A 21,087-nucleotide genomic window follows, 5' to 3' on the forward strand; every position below is an offset into this window, starting at 1 on the left:
GAGAGATCAATGTGAGAATAATACATCAATTAGCTGCCTCCTGTACGTCCCCTACTGGGGATCGAGCTCACAACCCAGGCATGTGCCCTGACCGTGAAACGAACCAGCAACCTTTTGGTGGACAGAACGAAATCTAACCAACTGAGCCACACTGGCCAGGGCTGGGTGACATTCTTGTAGCAGTTTGTCAGTATGACCTTGTCTGCCATGTTCCCATGTTAGATCTGACCCAGGACACCTGGCAGAGGGTGGGAGGCGGATCTTCTGGGAAGATGTGCTATGGGCTCTCAGGGACGTCCTGAGTCCTGGACACTTGGTCTTCACCTTAAGATGAGAACAGGATATGTAGCTCTGTAAACGACGGGCTGACAGAAAGATGTTCAAATTCTTCTCGTGCAGTCTGATGGGTGCTATACTATGCATACGTCATTCACATCCTTTTTGGTATTTGGCACATTTTAAATTTTCAGTAGCAAAACTTTAGACCTCATTTATTATAAGGACATGTAGTTCATCCATGTAAGTTTTCAGTGATTTAAAAATAGATATTTAAAAAAAGTTAACATTTTTACTAAAATATTTACATCTCCAGGCTTTAAATAGATTTAGAATGTGATTTGGTTCTTTTCCTCTGTTGGTGCCGACTTTTTCTGTAAACCTGGCCTGTTGTGGCTGTGGTTTTTGTAATGAATTTTGGGGTTGGTGGACATGCTGTTGGTTCTGCTGTTTCTTGTGTGTCAGCTGCTCCCCAGCATCATGAGTGAGGTGCAAGAGCTTCTGCTCTGGGGTCTGACAACTTGAGTTTGCTCCTGACACACCACATGGGCAAGAAATCTGAGTGCTCTCAGATAAAGGTAAAGTGGAGTAATCCATGGAAATGCCTTTATAGAATCTGGTAGATAGCTCCTAAAACTAGACACAGCTTTTGTTTCTGTGAGCTCACAAAGCAGCGTCACTGATGTAACCTGTACTGGTAGAGGTTCCAGGCTCCTCCCTGTTGGTGGGATTCTGGGCACTTTAAGGAGAGTACATCTTGCTGCCCCTGCTTTTGTTGGCCAGTGCCTCCTGGGCCCCCTGTAGCTCTTTTAATTTACGTACCTTAATTTACCACTGAGGAGTGTTTCTGAGGTCTTTTGAGTGCTCTTTGTGATCCTGTGGGCTCCTGGGAGTGGTCCTGCCATGCCTTCCCTGTCCAGATCCTTCTCTTGTGGTAACAGTCATGCCTGCTTCTCCGCGGTGCCTGTCGGGAGTATACATGTGGCTTCTTGCTGTGGCTCCTGTGTCCTCCACTTCAGGCTGTACCAGGGATGCCTGGGCCGTGGCCTCTGAGTCCTCTGGCTTCACATGGCTCCTTCACCCCACTTACTCCTGGTGGTGCTCAGCCATTTGGGGCAGAGGGAGGAGGAGTAAGGACAGTTAAACCAGGAAGGACGACTGTGTCGATAGAAGCGGTGTTTCCTGCAGGAAATGTGAAGAGGTGCCTGCTTTTACAACTGCATGGTTTGCTGTCTGTTCACTTTGCATATCATCTCAGGTTTTTAGAAAAACGTAAGGAAATCACAGAGAAATTCACTGCAGAACAAGATGCCCTCCTGCGGGAGGCCCAGGAGAAGCACGCCAGTGAGCTCCAGCTCCTCCAGGAGAGGCACCAGCAGCACATTCTGTCCCTGACAGCGGAGCTCGAGGCCAAGCACCAGGCCAATGTCGAGGAACTGAAGGCTGTGTTTCAAAGAGAGCAGTGGGCTCTTTCAGAAGCTCGTGTGGCCGAACTGCAGACGAAACATGCTGCTGAAATCCATGCTCTGGAGACAAGACATTTGTCACACCTGGATTCTGTGGAGTCTTGTTACCTGTCTGAAATTCAGACCCTCCGGGATGAGCACAGGCAGGCCCTGGAGCTTTTGCGAGGAGACCTTGAGGAACAACTGCAGAAAAAGGACTCTTCTCACCAAATGATTTTGACTCAGGAGTTAGAGAAACTTCAGCGGAAACATGAAGAGCTAGAATCTGCAAAGGGCGGCCAGAGAGCTGGACTGAGCACTGAACACACCGAGAGTTTGAGGGCCCTGGCCACTGAGCTTCAGGGAGCTCACCAGGTGAGGACCAGGCCCTTTTCCTGTCTCAGGACAGGTCTCTTCACACTGCCTGTGTGATGCAGTGCACTCTTGTGTATCCATGAATGTGCTCCTGCATGAGTGTGTCAGTGTCTGTGCAAGCCCATGTCTGCATGTGTGTGTGTGTCTCACACTGTTCCTATCAACGGTGACTTTGGTTTCCTCATGAGGTAGGTCTAGAACAGTGAGTTTTAAGGGTTTCTTTGGTCGCATGATCACAGACCCTTGGGCTCTGTGACCCTGGGGAAGTGTGCAAATGATCTCACTTGGTCAGAATGCTTCTCATGGCTGTGCTGGCTCTGTGAGCTTGGCATTCCAGGGCCTCAGCTTGGTTTTCCTATTGTGCATATGTAGCCTCGGCTTTCCTTTGTGGGTGCTTCATAAAATTAAATCCGCTGTCCTGTGTCAAGAGCAGTGGCTTTAAGTTTGATATGAAAGGGAATTTCTGGAGAAGGCTCAGGTGCCCTGGGCTGGCATCCACTTGTCACCACACCTGTGTCTCGTGAACAGGACATGTGTATTTGGTCTATATATAGAGTCACTGTGGGTTTCATCTCTTTGCAGTGGATGGGGCTGCTCTGCCCAGTTTGTGGGCCAGGTGGGCATGTCAGGCCCTCAGGAGCAGACTGTGTCAGTTACTGCCCCATGTAGGGTGGGACATGTGCCTTCAGTTCTAGGGTGTGGGTGCTGAGATGGGGTGGGTGGGGTGCAGTGCCCTGTGGACTCTCTTGGCAGGAGGAGTTGGCTGCAGCCCTGCTCGATCAGAGGCACCTGCTGGAGGAGGGGAAGAGCGTGGCCCTGGACAAGGTACGTGCTGAGGTCTTGCTCATGGAGCAGCAGCACCAAGCAGCCCTGCAGGAGCTTGGTGACATGCATGCAGCTGAGATGCAGAGGCAGCGGGCAGAGCAGCAGGCACTGCAAGAGAGGGCCATGCAGGTGAGCCGCTCCGAGTGTGCCGTGCGGCCCCTTCTTGGGCAGAAGAGGATTCTGGGAGGGCCAGGGGGTGGACTCTGGCCCTCACAGGGTGCTGTGCCTCCTGGGGCTTCTCAAATAGAACAGTTTAGTAAAACTTTGTATCTGGCTACATGGTGGAGTATGTCGCAATCATAGTGCATCACCACCCTCACCCCAGTTATTTGAAGCACATCCCAGACGTCATGTGTTTTCAGTATCTGTCTCTATCAAGTAAGGTCTTTTTCTCCCCAATTTAACATAACCATTATTCATTCTAACCTAAAAAATTAAGTTATTTTAAAATTTCATTCCATATCCAGTCCAAGTTGTTGTCTTTTCCTCTGGTTGTTCATGTCAGGATCCACTCAGGGTCCCATTTGCACTGGGTCTTTTTTTTTTCCTTCCTGGGGTATCGGCTGTCATTTCCCCCTCTTCCCTGTAAACATGCCTACAGACCTTTACATGTGATTGGGTTCATGTATGTGACTTTGTGGGAACACTTATAGGTGCTGGTATGTTCCTGTGGTCTTCCCTCAGGCTTTACTGCAAACAGATACTACATAAAACCTTGCTGGGCATTTCTTGGGATGCCAGGATCACGGTCCCTAAAATAGCAGGGACACGCTGTCCTTCCTCTGCAAAAAGTTTTTTCTGGGCTACAAATATCTTTGCACCTGTTTGAAAAGCAGTGTCACTTATCAGAAGTTACTTAATGTGCGTGTGTGAGGTGATTGGGTCACTCTCCAGGTTCCCTCCCTTTGGAGTGTGGTGGTGAAAAAAGTGCTCTGAAAATGTAAGCTCAGTTTTCTTTTCTTGGAGATGTGCCTCCGTGAAGGACTCTCCCTCGGGTAGTAACACAAGCAGGGTCTGGAAAGAAAAGTAAACTGTAGTGTTACCAGTACTGATTGCTTAAGGCAGTTTCATTTTTTCTTGGTAAATAATACATATATATTAAAGATCTACTTATATGAAAGTTTTTGAAAACATTAAGAGAAACTGTGGTAAGTTTAGATATAGTTTGAATGTCTTTAATTCATTATCAGTTGAATTTGTCTTTATTACTATGTTGATGTTCTTTGTGCAGTACTACTTATTATTTTTCTCTTCCCTAGGCATATCTATTGTGTTTTCTTAATGATTTACACACACACACGACATTTTCCCTATAATTCAGTGGAATTTTAGAAAGACCTAAGAACATCTTTTTCTTATATTGGCCTTACCATCAGAACATGGCAGATTAAACACAATTTTACACAAGTCTGGAACTAGAAGCAATTGTAAGAGATCTGATGAGTGGATAGTCTCGAGAGTCAAACCTTCTTTGATCCTGTCCAGTCATGTTGCGGGGTGGCCTGAAGACATGCACTCCTGCCCAATGTCCAAAGCTATCCCTGGTATTGGGTCTTCGAGGTTGCATATTGGGTGCTCTCTGCAGCCTTTCCTGAGTGTATTTTGGACACCCTCCTGCATGGGTTGGAAGGGCACACTCTCCCCTACCCTCAAAACTGCCTTGCCAGGCTCCTGCATGTCTTGCATGGATGTTCTACCACAGGATATTGCCATGTTTGGTCTTGGCCTCTGTCATGGTGCACTTCTGCAAGGTCCTGCACCAAGCCTTGTGGCACACTGGGCAGCACAGGCACACAGCATCCCCACTGTTCCTCGCAGGTGGATAGTTGGGATGGGTGCTTTGAGTTTGCTGCTCTTCTGTCTAGTTGGTGTGTCTTGTTAGACTTTGTGTGTCCCTGTCAAGTGCCTTAAAACCCTTTCTAAAACAAAGTGAAGGTTAAAAAATAAGTGATATGCTTAGCTTCTAAACTGCCCTTAGGAATTGCAGTTCTGCGTTGGGGGTGAGACGACAGAGGGGCTTGACATCATTGGGGGCTGGTTCTTTGGTTTTTTTGCCAACTTAATAGTTAATAGTTTTAAAAATTATTCTACATATATAGCTTCATTCCTTCTTCTCTCCTTTGTGCTAATGTTGTCGTGCAAAGTACATATGCATATTTTATGCTCATTGCTTTATGCAGTTGTCTTTTAAATCAGGTAGGAGAAAAAAGAATTACCAGCAAAAACTACATTTGTTTCGTCTTTTATATTTACCCTTTATGGTTACCTACACCAGTGTTCTTTATTTCTTCATGTGGATTAAAGTTACTGTCCAGTGCCCTTTTATTTTAACCTGAAGAACTCCCTTTAGTGTTTTCTTCAGAGCAGTTTAATTAGTGATGAATTCTCCTAGTTCTTATTTATCTGGGAATATCTTAATTTCTTATTCATTTTGGAAAGGTAGTTTCTTGGATATCAAATTCTTGGTTGATAGTCTTATTCTTTCAGCGCTTTAAATATGTCATCTCACTGCCTCTTGACTGAAGGTCTCTTGTGTTGTGTTGCTTCCCTCTTGCTGCTTCAGGATTCTTTCTTTGTTTTTCAGCAGTTTGCTTATTATTTTACTTGGAATTCATTGAGCTTCTTGTATGTGTAGATTAGTATTTTTTCATAAAATTTGTGAAGATTTTGGCTCTTTTATTTTCAAGTGTCCTTTCTGCCCTGTTGGCTTTCTCCTCTTCTCTGAGATTCCCATTGGGTGTATTTTGGTCTTTGATAGTGTCTCACAGGCCTTTGAGGCTCTGCTTTTTTTCATTCTTTTTTCTTTCTGTTCCCCAGGCTGAGTAATTTCATTTGACCTGTCTTCATGTTTACTGATTCTTCTGTCCACTGGACTTGAATCTGCTGTTGAGCTCCTCTAGTGAAGTTTTCATTTCAGTAATTATACTTCTCAGCTCCAGAATGTCTATTTGGTTCCTTTTATAATTCTCTTTGTTGCAAGGGGCTCTGGTTGGATCATGCTGTCAGTACTCTGGCAGACAGTTAACTCTGCCTCAGCTTTAACTCCTTTGTGTGTGGAGCTGCAAGGTAAGGGAGAGATAAAGGCTTCAGTGCCTTCTCAGGTCTCTCTGGGCAGGTGCACAGTGCTGCATATGCTCATGCCTTCTAAATTCTCAGGAGTATGTTAGAGCTTTTAAAAGCCCCCTGTTGACATCCATTTTCTAGTGTTTCCTTTTAAGTTTTTTGGTCAGCTTCTTTTAGCACCAACTGTTATCACTGCCTCAGGCCATATGATGTTAAGCAGTTGCTGTTGATTGTTTGTGACAAATGGACTGGGAATAGAATTGTTGACACAGAGTGTCCTCTGTCTCAGATCAGGTAAAGACCACTCTGAAAGCGGAGCTTTTCATTGAGCTGTTGGACAGGTCAGTTACTGATAGTAGCTGGGGTGGCACTTTGGGGGAGCTCCAGCTGCAGCCCCCATGGCTGCTGTTTTCAAGACCGTCCCTGAGATTGGAGTAATGGGATTAGGGCAGGTTCAAATACCCCAAAGCTTGGTACTCTGATAAGAGACTCAGCCTTTGTTGCAGGCCTTTCCTAATTTCCAGAGCTCTGAAAAAGTTGATTTTGACAGTTTTTGCCAATGTTCCCCAGAGTGCTTTTATAGAAGAGTAGACTTCTGGAGATCATTATTCTCTCATTCTGAAAGTGTTACCTCTGTAGTTTTTGAAAAGAAATAATTTTTCTTTTCTTTTCTTCTCTTTTCTTTTCTTTTCTTTTTTTTTTCTTTTCTTTTTTTTCTTTTTCCCTTCCCTTCCCTTCCCTCCCCTCCCCTCCCCTCCCCTCCCCCCCTTCCCTCCCCTTCCCTCCCCTTCCCTCCCCTTCCCCCCTTCCCCTCTTCTCTTCTTTTTTTAAATACAGGGTGTCTCCCCAAAATGTATATACACTTCAACAGCTGATAGTTCAACTTTGAAAGTGAAATGTATTTTAATAAACACTGCTTTTATAATTATTCAAAGTGTGTGTATACATTTTTGGGGGATACTGTGTATATGTTTTTACTGATTTTAGAGTGAGAAGAATGGAGAGGGAGAGAGAGAGAACCATTGATTGGTTGCCTTCTGCATGCTCCCTACTGGGGATTGAGCCAAAATCCAGACATGTGCCCTGACCGGGAATCGAACCAGCAACCCTTGTTGCAAAGGACAACACTCAACCAACTAAGTCATACTGGCCAGGCAAAAAATAGCTTATGTCATTAATATAGTTTAACTTGTTAGGTGTACCTTATTTAAACATTTTTTATTTAAGAAAAAACGGTTTATTTTTTTAAAACCAAAGGAACTTAGGCTTCTAAATATTTGAGGTTTTGATGATCATGATACCCTCTTGATGGAGCATTTCTTAATGCGACCACTTGGGAAAGACAGCGAACTGATTCTCTGATATTCGGTATCATAGTGCATTTGAATGCGTGCTCATTGTGGGTAGCAGCCTTGGCCCTTTTGATTACCTTTTATGGCACAGAGTATGGATCAGTACATATTTGTTGAATGAACTAAGTTCTAGTGAAGAGCAAAGAAATGGAACAAGCATAGTTTTATACCTTAATGACATTTTTTCCCCCTTAAATATACCTTTGTACAGAATGAACTTGAACGTGAAAAGAAAGCTGCTTTGCATGAAAAAAAGGAGATACACAGACTGGAGTGTGAGCAAGCACAATCTCTTCACCGAAAAGAGAAGGAGTCTTTGTCTTTGCAGCTTCAGGAGAAGAACAACCAAATTCTGCAGGTGTGTGGACATATCTTTGCTTCTTACTACTTTTTGTGTGTGTGGTAAAATATGCATAACATGAAATTTTCCACTTTAACCATTTTTAAGTGTACAATTCAGGGGCATTAATCACATTCACACTCTTGTGCAACCGTCATCACCATCCATTTCCAAAACTTTTCTATCTTCCCAAACTGAAACTCTGTGCCCATTAACTACTAACTCCCTTTACCCCTTTCCCAGCCCCTGGCACTTACCACCTACTTTCTGTCTCTATGATTCCGACAATGTGAAATCATATAGTATTTCTCCTTTTGTGACTGGCTCATTTCACTGAGTATAATTTCCTCAAGGGTCCATCCATGTTGTAGAAGGTTTCAGGATGTCCTTCCTTTTTAAGGCTGAATATTCCTTTGTGTACATGTTGATGTAAGAACTGTTCAGACCTGTTGAGAATTTTTATTAGAGTTTATTTGAGCCACACTGACTATACCCCTAAAGCAAGATCTCAGGTGCTCTGGAGAAGAAGAGTTTGTAGTTCTTTTTATGCATTTGGAATTGAGGACGGAAGTGAGGAAGATGACATCAAGGTGGGAGAAGACAAGGTGGGGATTAGATTACAGGATAGTTAACAAGATCATGTCTCTGGAGGGTGGGAGATGTTAAAGTAGGAATTTAAATTTTAATAGAACTATTTCTCTTTTCTATTTTCTCTAGTCAGTTTTGTTAGGTTGTTTATTTGCCCCTATCTTCCTCTTGATCATATATTAGGATTTTCCCCCACCTACTGTGTGCTTTTGGCAGGGGGAGGGAGCAGGACAGGCTGAGGAGAGTCTGCTGTTCCATAGGCCCTCTGAGTACAACTGGCCATCACGATGGCCTGTGTGCCTTGGCCACCAGTCATGGGCATGGCCAACCTAAAGGTCATGGCTGTGGGGCTCAATGCAGTGAGGCCCTTAAGTGTCCGCCATCCACTGACTGCCATCCACTATCCATACTCCAAAGCTGAGGCACAGCCAGGTCTTGAGTGGTCTGGACATGCAGGTCCATGTGCTGGCAGCGTTTGGTGTACACAGTTCATCTTCTGGATTTCTTTTGTTGATTTTTGGGTCATTTTTTGCCATTTTGAAACTTGCAGTTCTCTATTTCATTTTTCCAGCTACTATGTGTCAGTCTGATGTAAACAGTGGTTTAAACTGTTTTTTTCTTGTGTGTGCGTTTTTAAAATTTTTATATGTTTTTATTGATTTCAGAGAGAGGAAGGGAGAGAGAGAATCATCAATGATGAGAGAGAGTCATTGATCAGCTGCCTCCTGCATGCCCCCTACTGGGGATTGAGCCCGCAAACCGGGCATATACCCTCACCGGGAATTGAACCATGACCTCCTGGTTCACAGATCAATGCTCAACCACTGAGCCATGCTGGCTGGGTATAACCAGTGGTTTATAGAATCACTGTTCTTTTCTAATTTTCTTCCAAGCACAACATTGAAACTGTGTTTAGTTTGCTGTTCTTCCCTGCAGTAAATTGATTTCAAAATTGCACTCTTTTCCTCGTGGCTTGTGTTTTCTTTTTGTATCTTTTAACATTACTATATGGTCCTGTGCTTGTGTTCCCCCTTGGAAGAGTCATCCATGGCACTGTGGCGCTGTTCCTGCACTGCTTCTCCATCTACTTGTCGCTTCTCCCTGTTCATCTTGGCTGAGGCCATGGACACGTCAGCTCATTGGTCCCTTGCGGCTATGGGTTGTCTGGTGGCCCTCTAGAGAGTTGGGACTGGGGTGCTGGTGGCCCTACTGGGCTCGGCGTGGTCTGTTTTGCCCTCTCTTCTTTCATCCTCCATGGGGAGGGCCCATGTTCTCGTTGGTAACTGGAACGAAACTGAGAAGTCTCTACTGCTGGTGCTAAACTTGGGAGAGGGCTCAGGGGCTCACGTTGCCTTGTTGCTAGAAAACAGTAGTCACTTCTCTAAGCTGCTGGGGGCAGGTGGGACAGGAGCCCGAGGTAGCTGGTGCCGCCCACCCACCCAGCCCACTGAGACACTGTAATCGTTGACTTTTTGTTTTTAGAGAGAAATTTGTAAGAGGGATGTTCACTAGTCCTGCAACTGATTTTTATTCTGAATGACTAGAAAAGCGATTTTGTTTTGAGTTATTATTTGTGAAATAACCTCTACTGACTCTGCCCCTCCCCCCCTCAGGGCTGGCAGGCTCGGAGGGTTGCACGTTTGTTTTTGTAGGCCAAAAATAATGGAGCAAAGACTGTGTTAAGAATTTTACCTTTAATCACTACCTTGTCATAGCCATATTTTCTTAAGTGGGATGATGAAAGTTACGGTGAAAGTTTCTTACAGAAGTTTATTTTTAACTAAATTTTTAAACTAAAGCTTTAACAACTTTTTCTCAACAGCTAAAAGACCAAATTTTATCCTTGAATCGTGAGATAGAAGAGCGTCGTTCGGAGTTGGAGACCCTACAGCAAAGGCGGGACAGGGAGAACCAGGAAGGCACAAACCTCATCTCGATGCTCAAGTCCGATGTGGACCTGTCTCACAGCGAAAGGTCAGTGTCCTCTCTGTCACTGCTGCCTGAGCACACAATGATGTTGGGGAAGGGAGCCCTTGTGCTATGTGATTCTTATCATTTAAAAACATCCAGGAAGATACTAAGTAATGTCCAGACACCTGCATACCCGCCATCTTGCTTTGCCAAAGCCTCACATTTTCCAAATTACAAAATTTGATGCTATAATGCAGGCGCAGTTCGCGATCTGCCCCTTTGTTCTGTTTGCTTGGGGTCTCATTTGAGAAAGAGTTTTTTATTTTGATGCCACACAGACACCCCCCCCCCCGGTATTTCGTCTCAGTTTTAGTTTTTCTTTTCTTGTATGTAGGTCTGGAGCATGTCTGGAACTGTTCAGTTATTTGTTTATTTGCATCTGATATCAGGAAATTCGTTTTTGTCTGCTGATCAGTTGCTCAGCATCCTGCTTGTGGGCACGTCTTTCTCTGGGCTTCTCCATCTGTGCTGTACCTGTCAACTTGTCTCTGCCCAGTGTCTTGTCCAGTTCTCCTGTACTGACCTCGAGGGTCAAGAGAAACCAGGCAGGGCAGGCCGGCCTGGATTATTCCTGAGTTTGATGTGCAGGATTCATGACTTTGTTGCTGCATGGGATCCCTGCCAGGTCTCCTTTCCTTCTTTTGAAAGCCTTGTAATTCTCTGTGAAGATGGGCATGCTCCTCTAGCACTTGTTTGTGGCTGCCCTGTAGTTTGATGCAGACTCCTCAGTGAGTGCAGGGTGGAGTGTGACAGACTTTGTGGTCACCAGCTCTGCACGTGGGAGGAACACGGCAGAGAGCAGATGACCCCCGGGTGTTTGGAGGTGTGTCCAGTCAGGTGAGCAGCAGTTGCACATGCCCAGACACCCACAGGGGTTAGGCATTTTTGGGGATTACCACAGGGACCAGGAGTAAGCATGACCTGGGCAGGGTGTGAGGAAGAAGAGGGCTGCCTTCGAGGGAGCCTTTTGGCATTTTTTCTCAGAGCAAAGCCAACAGCTGTCCTCCTTGACCCGCCATCTCTGTGATCATCCTCTCTTTCTCCTTCTGCACACTAACCCAGGGCTTTCCAATTTGCTGTGCCCACCCTCCCTGTGTCTTTGGTAGCCACTTGTAGGGCCCTGGGCAGCAGACAGGGAGCTGTCAGGCTCTCTGCCCACACCCCCCCAAGATTTTTATGCTTCATACAGCCTGCCCACTGTCTCCTCTTCTCTCCTCTCACTTTCTGCTTGTGTCCCTCACTACGAATGTTACCTCTGGCTATTTGTCTGTTTTGCTCAGTGATGTCTCTCCCCATGCTGGGAGCAGTGCCCATGTGGGGCCCTTGGTAGGGAATGTGTGCATGAATAGGTTGGGGTGGGCAAGCATGTGTCCTGCCCACTTTGGCTCCAGGTGGCTTGTCTGCCCTACACACAAGCTGTATCAGTTTGCCCGTAGCTACATCCTAGACAGGGTCACTGTGACAGAGGAGCCCCAGCTGGTGGGGCTGATCTGGAAGGGCACAGCTTGTAGACAGGGTGCAGGCTGAGTCCTGGTCCTGTGAAGAACAAACCTCACCAGCCTCCATAGTCCATGTAGCTTCAGGGAGAGGCATGGGAGAATCTCCATGCACTTGGGCTGTGGGTCAGATATGAACAGGTGTCTCACGAAGGGCAAGGTCCCTAGGTTCAGGGAGGCTGTGCCTTGGGGATGGATGAGGTTTGTGCTTTCCTATATGAGGGGAGAGCAGCTGTGGGGATGGTTCTCCGCAAAGCCCTTGCTCTGTGCTGATTGGCTGGAGGCCGATTCTGGAGAGACATGCTTGAATAAACAATAACAGCATCTTTTAAAATTGAGCAGCAGTGACAAGGTCTGCTCTGCTCCTGTCGCAGAGCCACCCAGCTGGGGTCAAGGCTGAAGACCGCTGCACACTGTGCTTCCCTCTCCAGGATTGCTCTCCAGGATTCCCTGCGGAGGCTGCTGGGCCTATTTGGAGAGACGCTGAAGGCTGCCATCTCCCTGAAGAGCCGGATCAGTGACCGCGTGGGGCTCTGCCTGGAGGACGAGAGCCTGCCCGACGTGAGGCCAGGGGGCCAGGCTCCATCTGTAGGTGAGCACTGGACAGGCCATGTGCAGCCCCCAGGCCCAGGGCACCAAGTGCTCCCTGGGCTTTACCCCTCCACCCAGCGCTGGCGAGTCCACTCCTTGTTGAGATGGGGTGCTGTCCCTAGCGACATGGGCATGCTTGTCCCTGATGCCTAGGTCGGGGTCGGTGTGTGGGTCTTTCCGTGGCACAGGCTTCTGTGTTTGCTCATTTTATAGCGCCAGCACTGGATGAGACATGGCCTGGGCCTGATGTGGCCCTGCCGGAGCTGGATAGAACTTTGACTGAATGCACTGAGGTGTCTTCCATGGCTGACATCAGCAGCCACATCTGTGAAAGCTTTTTCATGAGCCCGGAAAGTACATTGGAGTGTGAGCAGCCCATCAGGAGCATCTACCGGAGCCTTGGCCTGGCAGTGGACGGCCTCCTAGAGATGGTTCTGGATTCCTCCAGGCAGGTGAGCCATGGCCCAGTCAGCACCAGCCTCGCCACCCATTCTTTACTGTGTGGCCCCATTCTGTCCCCTGTACTGATGCTCTGCCTCAGAGAAGGGCAGTGGGTGAATGAGTAAGTAGGTTGGATAGATTAACAGACCTTCTTCATTGGGCGTTTCTGATTCTCACCAGCCTTTCAGGGTGGGGGTGGACACTTTGATTCTCCAGGTGGAACAGGCCTCTCTCTGTTCTTTCTTGCACCTGACCTTTGGGGACAGAAACTGTTGATTGTGGTGCTCATCACTCCCCCCCCCCTCGCCAGGTCACTACCAGTGGTGTCTTCCTCTGAGGGTCTCCTTGAGGAGAAGTCTTTTCTGAACCAAAATTCTTGAGGAGGTGGACTTGCTGTGAATGAAAAATAAAACTTCAGCATCCTTAACTTAGATGACAAGTAATTTAGCCTACTTCTACTTTTCTTTATGTAATATTTTAATTCCACATTGAATATATTCATATTCAAAGGTTATCACTGAAAAAGGGAGTTCTTTTAACCCTTTTAGAACATTTAAGACAGTTATGAAAGACATTAAATAGGAATAGTTGAAAGTGGTAAAGAGATTCTAAAGTTAGCCCAGTTAAAAAATAAGCACTCTAACTCTGGCTGGCTGGTGTGGCTCAGTTGATTGGCACCTAAAGTTTGCTAGTTCGATTTCTGGTAGGGCACATGCCCAGGTTGAGGGCTTGATCCTGGGTAGGGGGCATGCAGGAGGCAGCTGATAGATGTTTTGCTCTCATATCAGTGTTTCTCTTTCTCGCTTCCCTCTCTAAAAAATAAAAAAGTGCTCTTATGTGAAGCTTTGCTGTTCACATTTCAGAAACACTTGAGTAATTTCCCCTCCTCAGGGCAGGTGGGCAGAGCAACAGTTTGAGGACCTGAAGTGTCTCTTTCTCACCCTTCCAACTGCCTTTTTCCTTTTCACCTCCCGTCTTCTCTCAAAACGTGGACAGGTTTGGGCAGCAATAAAGAAGTCATCAGGTGCTTTTTTTTTTTTTTTTTTTTAAATATATCTTCATTGATTTCAGAGAAAGGAAAGGAGAGGGAGAGAGAGATAGAAACATCAATGATGAGAGAGTCATTGATCGAGCCCCCAACCTGGGCATGTGCCCTGACTGGGAATCAAACCCTGATCGCCTGGATCCCAGGTTGATGCTCAACCCTGAGCCACGCCTGACCGGGCTTTTTTTTTAAAATATGTCTTTATTGATTTCAGAGAGAGGAAAGGAGAGGGAGAGATAGAAATATCAGTGATGAGAGAGTCATTGATCGGCTGCCTCCTGCATGCCCCCCACTGGGGATCAAGCCTGCAACCCAGGCATGTGCCCTGACCGGGAATTGAACCCCAATCGCCTGGATCCTAGGTCGATGCTCAACCGCTGAGCCATGCCCAGCCGGGCCATCAGGTGCTTTTGATTGTGTGTGTGGCCCCCCCCATGCTATGACACCCTCCTGTGAACATCTGGCATCTGCAGGTATCACCTGGCCATGGCCCTGGCCTGGTGTCTGACTAGGTGCCCTTGTTTGTTGTGGGCCCACACTTGCTTTTACTGTGTCCTGCTCCCTAGAAGTTTACCTCACGGAGTGCATTCTGCAGGGAGGCCAACCACTTCCACAGCAGGGAGAAGGTGGGGTATGTGGTAGAGAAAGCAGGGCAGGTTTTGGGGAGGTAGGAGTGAGTGGAGCAGAGCCCTGTGGGAGGTGGGCAGGGCAGTGGCAGGAAGGGAATGAGGGGCCCTCCCTGTTCAGACCAGGGTCATGATGGGCTGCCCACCATGAGGTCTGATTGGTGGGTAAGTGTCTCAAGAGAATAGAAGCTGTGGGAGGTGGCCAGTGGTAGGGAGGCGGCCCTGGGATCCATTTTCAAGGTAACACCAACAGATTTCCTTAGCAGCTGAGCTGCATCAAGTACAACTTGGGATGTCTAGGCTAGGTGCTCAGTTGTCTGTTGGGGATAGCTGAGAGCACGAATCTTGAATTCAGAGATTAATCAGGGCCCCTCAGCCTGTAGATGGCCTGGGAGCCTCAGAATGGACACACCGCCAGGGGAGCAGAGAAGGAAGGGCTGAACCAGAAAGTTGGGGTATCCAACTAGGCCAGGGAGGGGCCTCGTGGTGACTAGTCAGGGAGGTGGAGACCATCAGGTTTCCTGCCCTGTGTGGTGACTGGCCCCAGGAGCCTCTTTTTCCCACCCCTGTGGCCTTTTCCATCTCCTCCAACCGTGGAGCTGGCAGCTCATCCCTGCCCACGTGCCAGGCTCTTGGTGGTTGGCTTCCTGTCATGTGTCCTTAACAGTGTTACTGTGCAGAGACACGTGTATTTATGGTTCATAAGTGCATGAGTCTGTGTGGTGCTGTGCGCATAGAATTGTTAATTGAAAATTTGTTTCATGAGCGACTTTATTTAGTAATTGACATAACAGCAAGCAATGGAAACTTGTTTCTTTTTTTCTTTTTTAAATACATCTTTATTGATTTCAGAGAGAGGAAGGGAGAGGGAGAGGGAGGGGTAGAAACATCAATGATGAGAGAGAGTCATTGATCGGCTGCAGCCCGCAACCCAGGCATGTGCCTTGACCAGGAATCAAACCCCGATCTCCTGGATCCGAGGTCGATGCTCAACCACTGAGCCATGCCTGGCTGGGTGGAAACTTGTTTCTTATGGAATATTGGTGATTTCACCAGAATTCTAAGCAAGTAGAATTCTATTGGGGTTAACGTAAGCTTTGATTGTTTTTAATATGCAGTTCCAATTTTTCTAATTTTCAGCTGGAGGAAGCACGTCAAATTCATGCTCGTTTTGAGAAAGAATTTAGCTGTAAGAATGAGGAGACAGCCCAGGTTGTTAGAAAACACCAGGAGTTACTGGAACGCCTGGAGGAGGAGAACTCAGCTAAGACACGGCTGATGCTGGAGCTGCACAAGGCAGAAGGTGAGCAGCCGGTGGGCTGGCAGGGATGGGCTGGAACACAGGCACCACCTTGCCTAAGGGGAAATACTAGCACAGAATATTTTAAAGCAAATGTAAAAATAAAATGAACAGTTTTGTGGCATCAGTGACTTTCCTCAGTGGAATCAAGCACCTTTGAGGAGCTGTGGTAGCTTTGGGGGATGGTCAGGGTTGCAATAGACAGGCTCAAGGGGCAGTCCTGTTCCCTGGTACTTAACTCCTGTTGCTCTTTGGGATGAAGACCTGAGAGTGTTTCATGGTGTGGCAAGATGGGAACTTTTGTCTTCCCTTCCCATCACAGATGATGGGCAGTGAGTGCCCCAAGAAGTCACCCTCGTGACTGCTTCTGACCCCCTAGATCCTGGTGTCTGGCTCTCACAATGGCCATGTGTGTGGGGCACTTGGCACTAGGGGGGGTCTGTATAAGGGTTGCTCACAGGTGTGTCACCTTGTCTGGCAGTTCCCACACCTTCCTGGGGTGGGAGGCAGCCCTGTGCCTATCAGTTAAGACCTGAACACAGGTGTGACCACTTAACTCATGCTGGTGCCGAGGCAGCCTTGTTTGCCTGGTGGCTCCATTTGCTCTTCCAGGGGGGGCCTCCTCATCTGTGTCTCTCCTGTCTCCCTAGGGATCATTGAGGGATTCAAGGTGGAGAAGGCCAGCCTGCAGGAGGCACTAGGCCAGAAGGAGGCATCGGAGCAGGGCCTCGTGGCTGAGCTGGAGAGCCTAAATCAGCAGCTTCAGCAGGTGACTCGGCAGCAGGCAGAGCTGAAGGAGGAGAACTCTGTCCTGTGTCACCAAAAGGAGGTGGCAACTGCAGAAGCAGAAGAGAGAGAAGCTGGTAAGAAAGGCTGCCACATAGTCATGTGATCCCAGCTAGGGACTTGGCATGTGCCATCGAACTGAAGGTGCTAGTTATCCTGTGTGACCTGTTTGACTTGCTGCTTGCCAATACAACACCTACCCTGCCCTTACCACTGGCTCCCCCAGGTGTGGTCTGGGGACCTCTGGTCCTGGTTCAGCTTTGGGGCCTCATGAACATTGATCAGCTTTCCAAGAGTTTTGGGAGGTCCTGGCATCTTATGGGGAAATTCAGCTCTGCCTTTTGTGTTTGTGTGGCGTGTGGTGTGTTTCAGGGTTATGCCAGCTGTCCTGTGTGTTTTTCTTTGTCTCCTTTAAAAGCCTTTAGAAGCCAGGACCTGCTGTGATATCTGGGCAAACAGTCCTGTCTTAAGTCCTTTCGGCTGCCTCCTGATACCACCACATTGGGGGTCAGGGTTCAACATGATTTTTGGAAACAGACGTTTTAGACCCCTAAGCAGTGGTGCACAAGTTTTAGGGGTTTCCCAGGGCCAACGACATTTCTTGCTGTTGTCACTGTCCTCTTTCTTGTTTCTAACTGTCACTTTATAGGTAACATATTCTGTTTCATCTCTGAAAGTGCTATGTGTTCATTTGTAGGCGTTCCTGTTACTATAGCGCACAAGGACTCAGGTTTGTGAAAACAAATGAATGATTTCTGTGCTATATGCTGTGTTTGTACCAGGTTTTGCAAGTATTTTACTAAAGAGGAAAAAACTCCAGAGCGTTTGCAGCAAACTATTAAATAAAATGATAACTTTAGTCTTCAATATTCGTATGTATAAATGGGCACGCTTTCCTCCAGCGATGCCTATAGCAGTTACTGAGCTACAGTGTGTGCGTTGTGCAGGGCTGGGGCCTTGGGGGCCTAGGCTGGGAGAAGGGTGGGCCCAGTGGAGCACCTGTGCTCTCTGCCTTGGTCGCCACGCAAACACCTTCCCCTCAGTCCCGCTCCCATGTAGGCTATGTGTGCTGGTAGCCAGTATCTTTTCTGCAGCATGTACCTGCAAAGGTAGTGGTGTCTGGGTGGATGACCAGGCATCACTGACTGTCACAGCAGTGACATGTGAGCCTCGTTTTGTGTCTCCAATGGCTGTGAATGACATTGACCTAACTGCATGTTTAAGGGATGAAAAGTTTTTGAGAATGTTATTGGTGATAGTAGTTTGTCATAAAAGATTGACAGATTTTTACAAACCAAAATAATTAAGCTTTGAAAGCTGGTGAAATGTAAGTACTGTTTAATATTTCAGTTTTGGGTGGTTTGAGCGCGCGGGGCTCCACAGAGGCAAGCCTCCGTTTAGATGCTGCTTGATTTACAGCTTCCGCTTGGATTGCAGCCTGCACCATCGTACCGTGAATTTAAATTGGCTTTTGATTCACTGAGGGCTTCACCCTTTTTCTCCAAGATCCTACCCTGGCCCTGGGTTCATAGTGAGTGCTTTACTGCCAGCAGCTTATCAGTGCTTGTGTTCCCTCAGAACTTTTAGGTTACATTTTATTTTTCCCTATTGGGGGTTATATGTGAAGGTGTAATTTCTAGAAAGTGACCTGAGTCATTTGGGAACACCAAAATGGATTCTTCTGAGGCTTGAAAATTTTTTATTTTAAGCAATTTTCATATAAAAGCTTCAATATTAAAACTTAATTATTTATGTTTGCAAATGTGCTGGAGTTTATTTTCAGTGGATATTAGGTTAGGACATGGGCTCAGTGTCTGACAGAACACAGGCCCATTCTGGTTTGCAGGGTGTACGGCTAGAGTTGTGTCCTGGTCCTGCAAGAGGAGAGGGAATGAAGGGTAGATCCGTTCTGCATCTATTGGGGGTCTGGAAGCCTTGGGGACCCTGTGCTCCAGTCTCCAGCCAGGACTGGGTCTTGAACCACCAGGGAGGCTAGATATGGTGTCATGTGGGGTGTGTGCTATGTGGGTATCACTGTTAGTAAGCGTGTGTTTGGTGTTTCTGGTGCACCATTAAGAACCATGCCCTGTGCTGTGGGGCTTCCCTTCTGTTCTCTTTGTGTCTGTAGCTCTTCGGAGGGAAGTGGAAGCTGCCATCACAGAGCGGTTGGAGACCAGGCAGCAATGTGAGAAAGACCGCTCAGCTCTGCTTGCCCAGGTGAAGCTCCTGGAGGCAGAGCTGGAGGAGCAGCTCTTGCGCCATCAGGCATGTGCCTCGCAGGCTGAGGAGCTCGGTGCCCTGCGGCAGCAGATGGTGTCCCTGGACAAGCACTTGCGCAGTCAGCGGCAGTTCATGGACGTAAGCGCTCTGTATAAACACTGTTTGCCTCCCTGGAAGTCATCTTTATAGCCTGGGCCTTTCCCAGGTCATTAAATAAGCTTCTATGACCCAGTGAGAAGATTAATGTATAGTAGACCTTCATGTGTCTGCGTCTCTTGGTAGATAGCTTAGACACAGTCAACGTTTGTGATAGGTGATTCTGAGGGAACACCCCCTGGTCTTGTGGCCAAGCTCCTTTCTGTGGTCTGGGCAGGCTCTCCTGCAGTTGAGTTATAGACCCCATGTACCTGGTGTCAGTTTAGACCTGTGCTATTTGTTCTTTCTGTTTCCTTCCTTTCAGCATTCCAGAAGCCTCCCCCTCATCCCATGGGAAGGCCCTCCTCCTCACTTAGATCTGCTTCACACAGTGTCCACATGAGGGGGGCCCATGGTACTGGGCAGTGGTCATGTGTATGAAATGGAAGCTCCAGCTGTAGCTTCGGACCAAGAGCGTTCTCTGTCCATTTCATACTTTTTAGTGGTCCCCTTCAGAGGGAAGTGGGTGCGACTGGGAAGTGACATCACAGTAAGCGACCCACACAGTCTGCCTTTCGTGACAGGAGCAGGCCGTTGAGAGGGAGCATGAGCGGGAGGAGTTCCAGCAGGAGATCCAGAGGCTGGAGGAGCAGCTCCGCCGAGCTGCCCAGCTGCAGCCCCGGGGCCCCCGAGACAGTGATGTAAGTCAGCCCGCCATGTGCCATACTCAGGGGATAGCAGTTCTTTACAGTGTTTTTAAGCTTTATATTTAAAAATATTTTTGCCTTCCATGTACGCGGCAATGACAGCGGGCACAGCTGGATAAGGAGGTATGTGTCCTCTGTTCCGTGCCCTGTCCACCTGCATGGCTGGTGTACGTGAGCACATGGGTGGTGGCACACCTGCTCCTGTGTCTTGCTGCTTTTTCTCACGTCTTCTGCTTGGTCTGGAACTGTCTGCTTCCTCTTGTCCGAGGTAGCTATAGTCGGTTTGCTTATTCTTTTTTAAAATCAAACTTATTTTGAGATAACTGTGGTTTCAGTTGAAGTTGTGTGAGAAATAAGACACACATAGATCCTGTGTACTTCTCCCAGTTTCCCCAGTGGTGACACCTTACAGAAGTCAGCCTGAGGTCACAGCCAGGACATTGATGTACAGACAGAGCCCCACGGGGCCCTCAGCCTGATCTCCATAATAGTTTGTTCTTTCCGTATGGTTATACAAATGGACCACAGTGGGTGGCCTTTGGGGATTGCTTTTCACTTAGCCTAGAGATTCTGTGGAGATTCCTCTGGGTTGTTGCTGTTTCTGTGCTTCATTCCTTTTTTATTGCTGAATAGCAGTCTATTAGTCCTCACTATCAAAATTTATTTAATAAATTTTATATTTGTATGTTTTTTATTGAGAGAATTCCCAGGCTTTGTTGTGCAGCCTAGGTCTACAAAGCCATGTAGAAGATCAGTTTTCTCTAAATTGTCTTGGGTATTTTTTATCTGGGAGATGGTTGGGTTTTTTAACTGTTGTATTTCTCAAGCATTCCTTTTCGTTTTAGGTTGAATTGTTACAGGAAAAACTGAGAGAAAAATCAGATGAACTTACTGAATTGGCGATGAAGAAAGAATTAGCAGACAGACAAGTGTTGATCCAGGAAAAGGAAATTAAACATCTGGAGGAGACAAATGCTGACACCAGGAGGAAAGTGATCCAGCTCCAGGAGGAACTGGAGAAGCAGAGGAAAGCTATGAAGGAGCTACAGCAGGTAAACACGCTTTGTTGTGTGGGGTTCTGTCCCGGTCCCCGTTGTTGGTGCATGGCACTGAGAACATTGAGCTGCTTGGGGTGGGTGGATGGGTGAGGTGGGCCCTCCTATTCACCAGAAAGACTGTGACTTAGTGAGGACCTCAGACCAACTGCTTGCACAGTTCCCTCTGACCTCTTGGCTTTTATTTTCTCTCAAGGAAAAATGCTCCTGCATAATCAGTCCTCTGCTGTATCACTTCACAGATGATGCTTCTGGTCACCAGATGTGCAGGGGTTTCCCACTCACCAGATAGGCATTCAGTTCTCAGCATATCCCAGTGGAGTGTCTTAGAACTTAGTTCTGACACCATCCACCTGGAGTTAGTGTCAGATCCCACGGGTTAAGGGCTCAGCCCCCCGCCCCTTAAGTCAGATGCCCATCGCAAGTCCAGGTTGTATAGATCAGAGGTCC

The 21,087-nt window shown here is 47.3% G+C and overlaps 1 protein-coding gene across 9 annotated transcripts in view; it reads left to right on the plus strand.

Annotated features, from left to right (window-relative positions):
• PCNT (pericentrin) overlaps positions 1 to 21,087 on the plus strand; it is an 84,497-nt gene that overhangs the window by 25,979 nt on the left and 37,431 nt on the right. For 3 of the 9 annotated variants that reach the window (XM_081138891.1, XM_081138893.1, XM_081138894.1), the window contains exons 15-27: positions 1,535 to 2,096; positions 2,850 to 3,050; positions 7,548 to 7,694; positions 10,087 to 10,238; positions 12,163 to 12,323; positions 12,536 to 12,774; positions 15,575 to 15,737; positions 16,385 to 16,597; positions 17,218 to 17,250; positions 18,649 to 18,878; positions 19,460 to 19,576; positions 19,685 to 19,705; positions 20,428 to 20,634. In XM_081138891.1, the coding sequence (XP_080995017.1) occupies positions 1,535 to 2,096; positions 2,850 to 3,050; positions 7,548 to 7,694; positions 10,087 to 10,238; positions 12,163 to 12,323; positions 12,536 to 12,774; positions 15,575 to 15,737; positions 16,385 to 16,597; positions 17,218 to 17,250; positions 18,649 to 18,878; positions 19,460 to 19,576; positions 19,685 to 19,705; positions 20,428 to 20,634 (2,446 nt within the window). Of the gene's footprint in view, positions 1 to 1,534; positions 2,097 to 2,849; positions 3,051 to 7,547; positions 7,695 to 10,086; positions 10,239 to 12,162; positions 12,324 to 12,535; positions 12,775 to 15,574; positions 15,738 to 16,384; positions 16,598 to 17,217; positions 17,251 to 18,648; positions 18,879 to 19,459; positions 19,577 to 19,684; positions 19,706 to 20,427; positions 20,635 to 21,087 lie in introns of those variants that run through there. The other 6 variants (XM_081138897.1, XM_081138898.1, XM_081138892.1 and 3 more) reach the window with 3 other exon arrangements.

Source organism: Miniopterus schreibersii (assembly GCF_964146895.1).
Source record: "Miniopterus schreibersii genome assembly, chromosome: 5".
In the NCBI taxonomy this organism is placed as follows: Eukaryota; Metazoa; Chordata; class Mammalia; order Chiroptera; family Miniopteridae; genus Miniopterus; species Miniopterus schreibersii.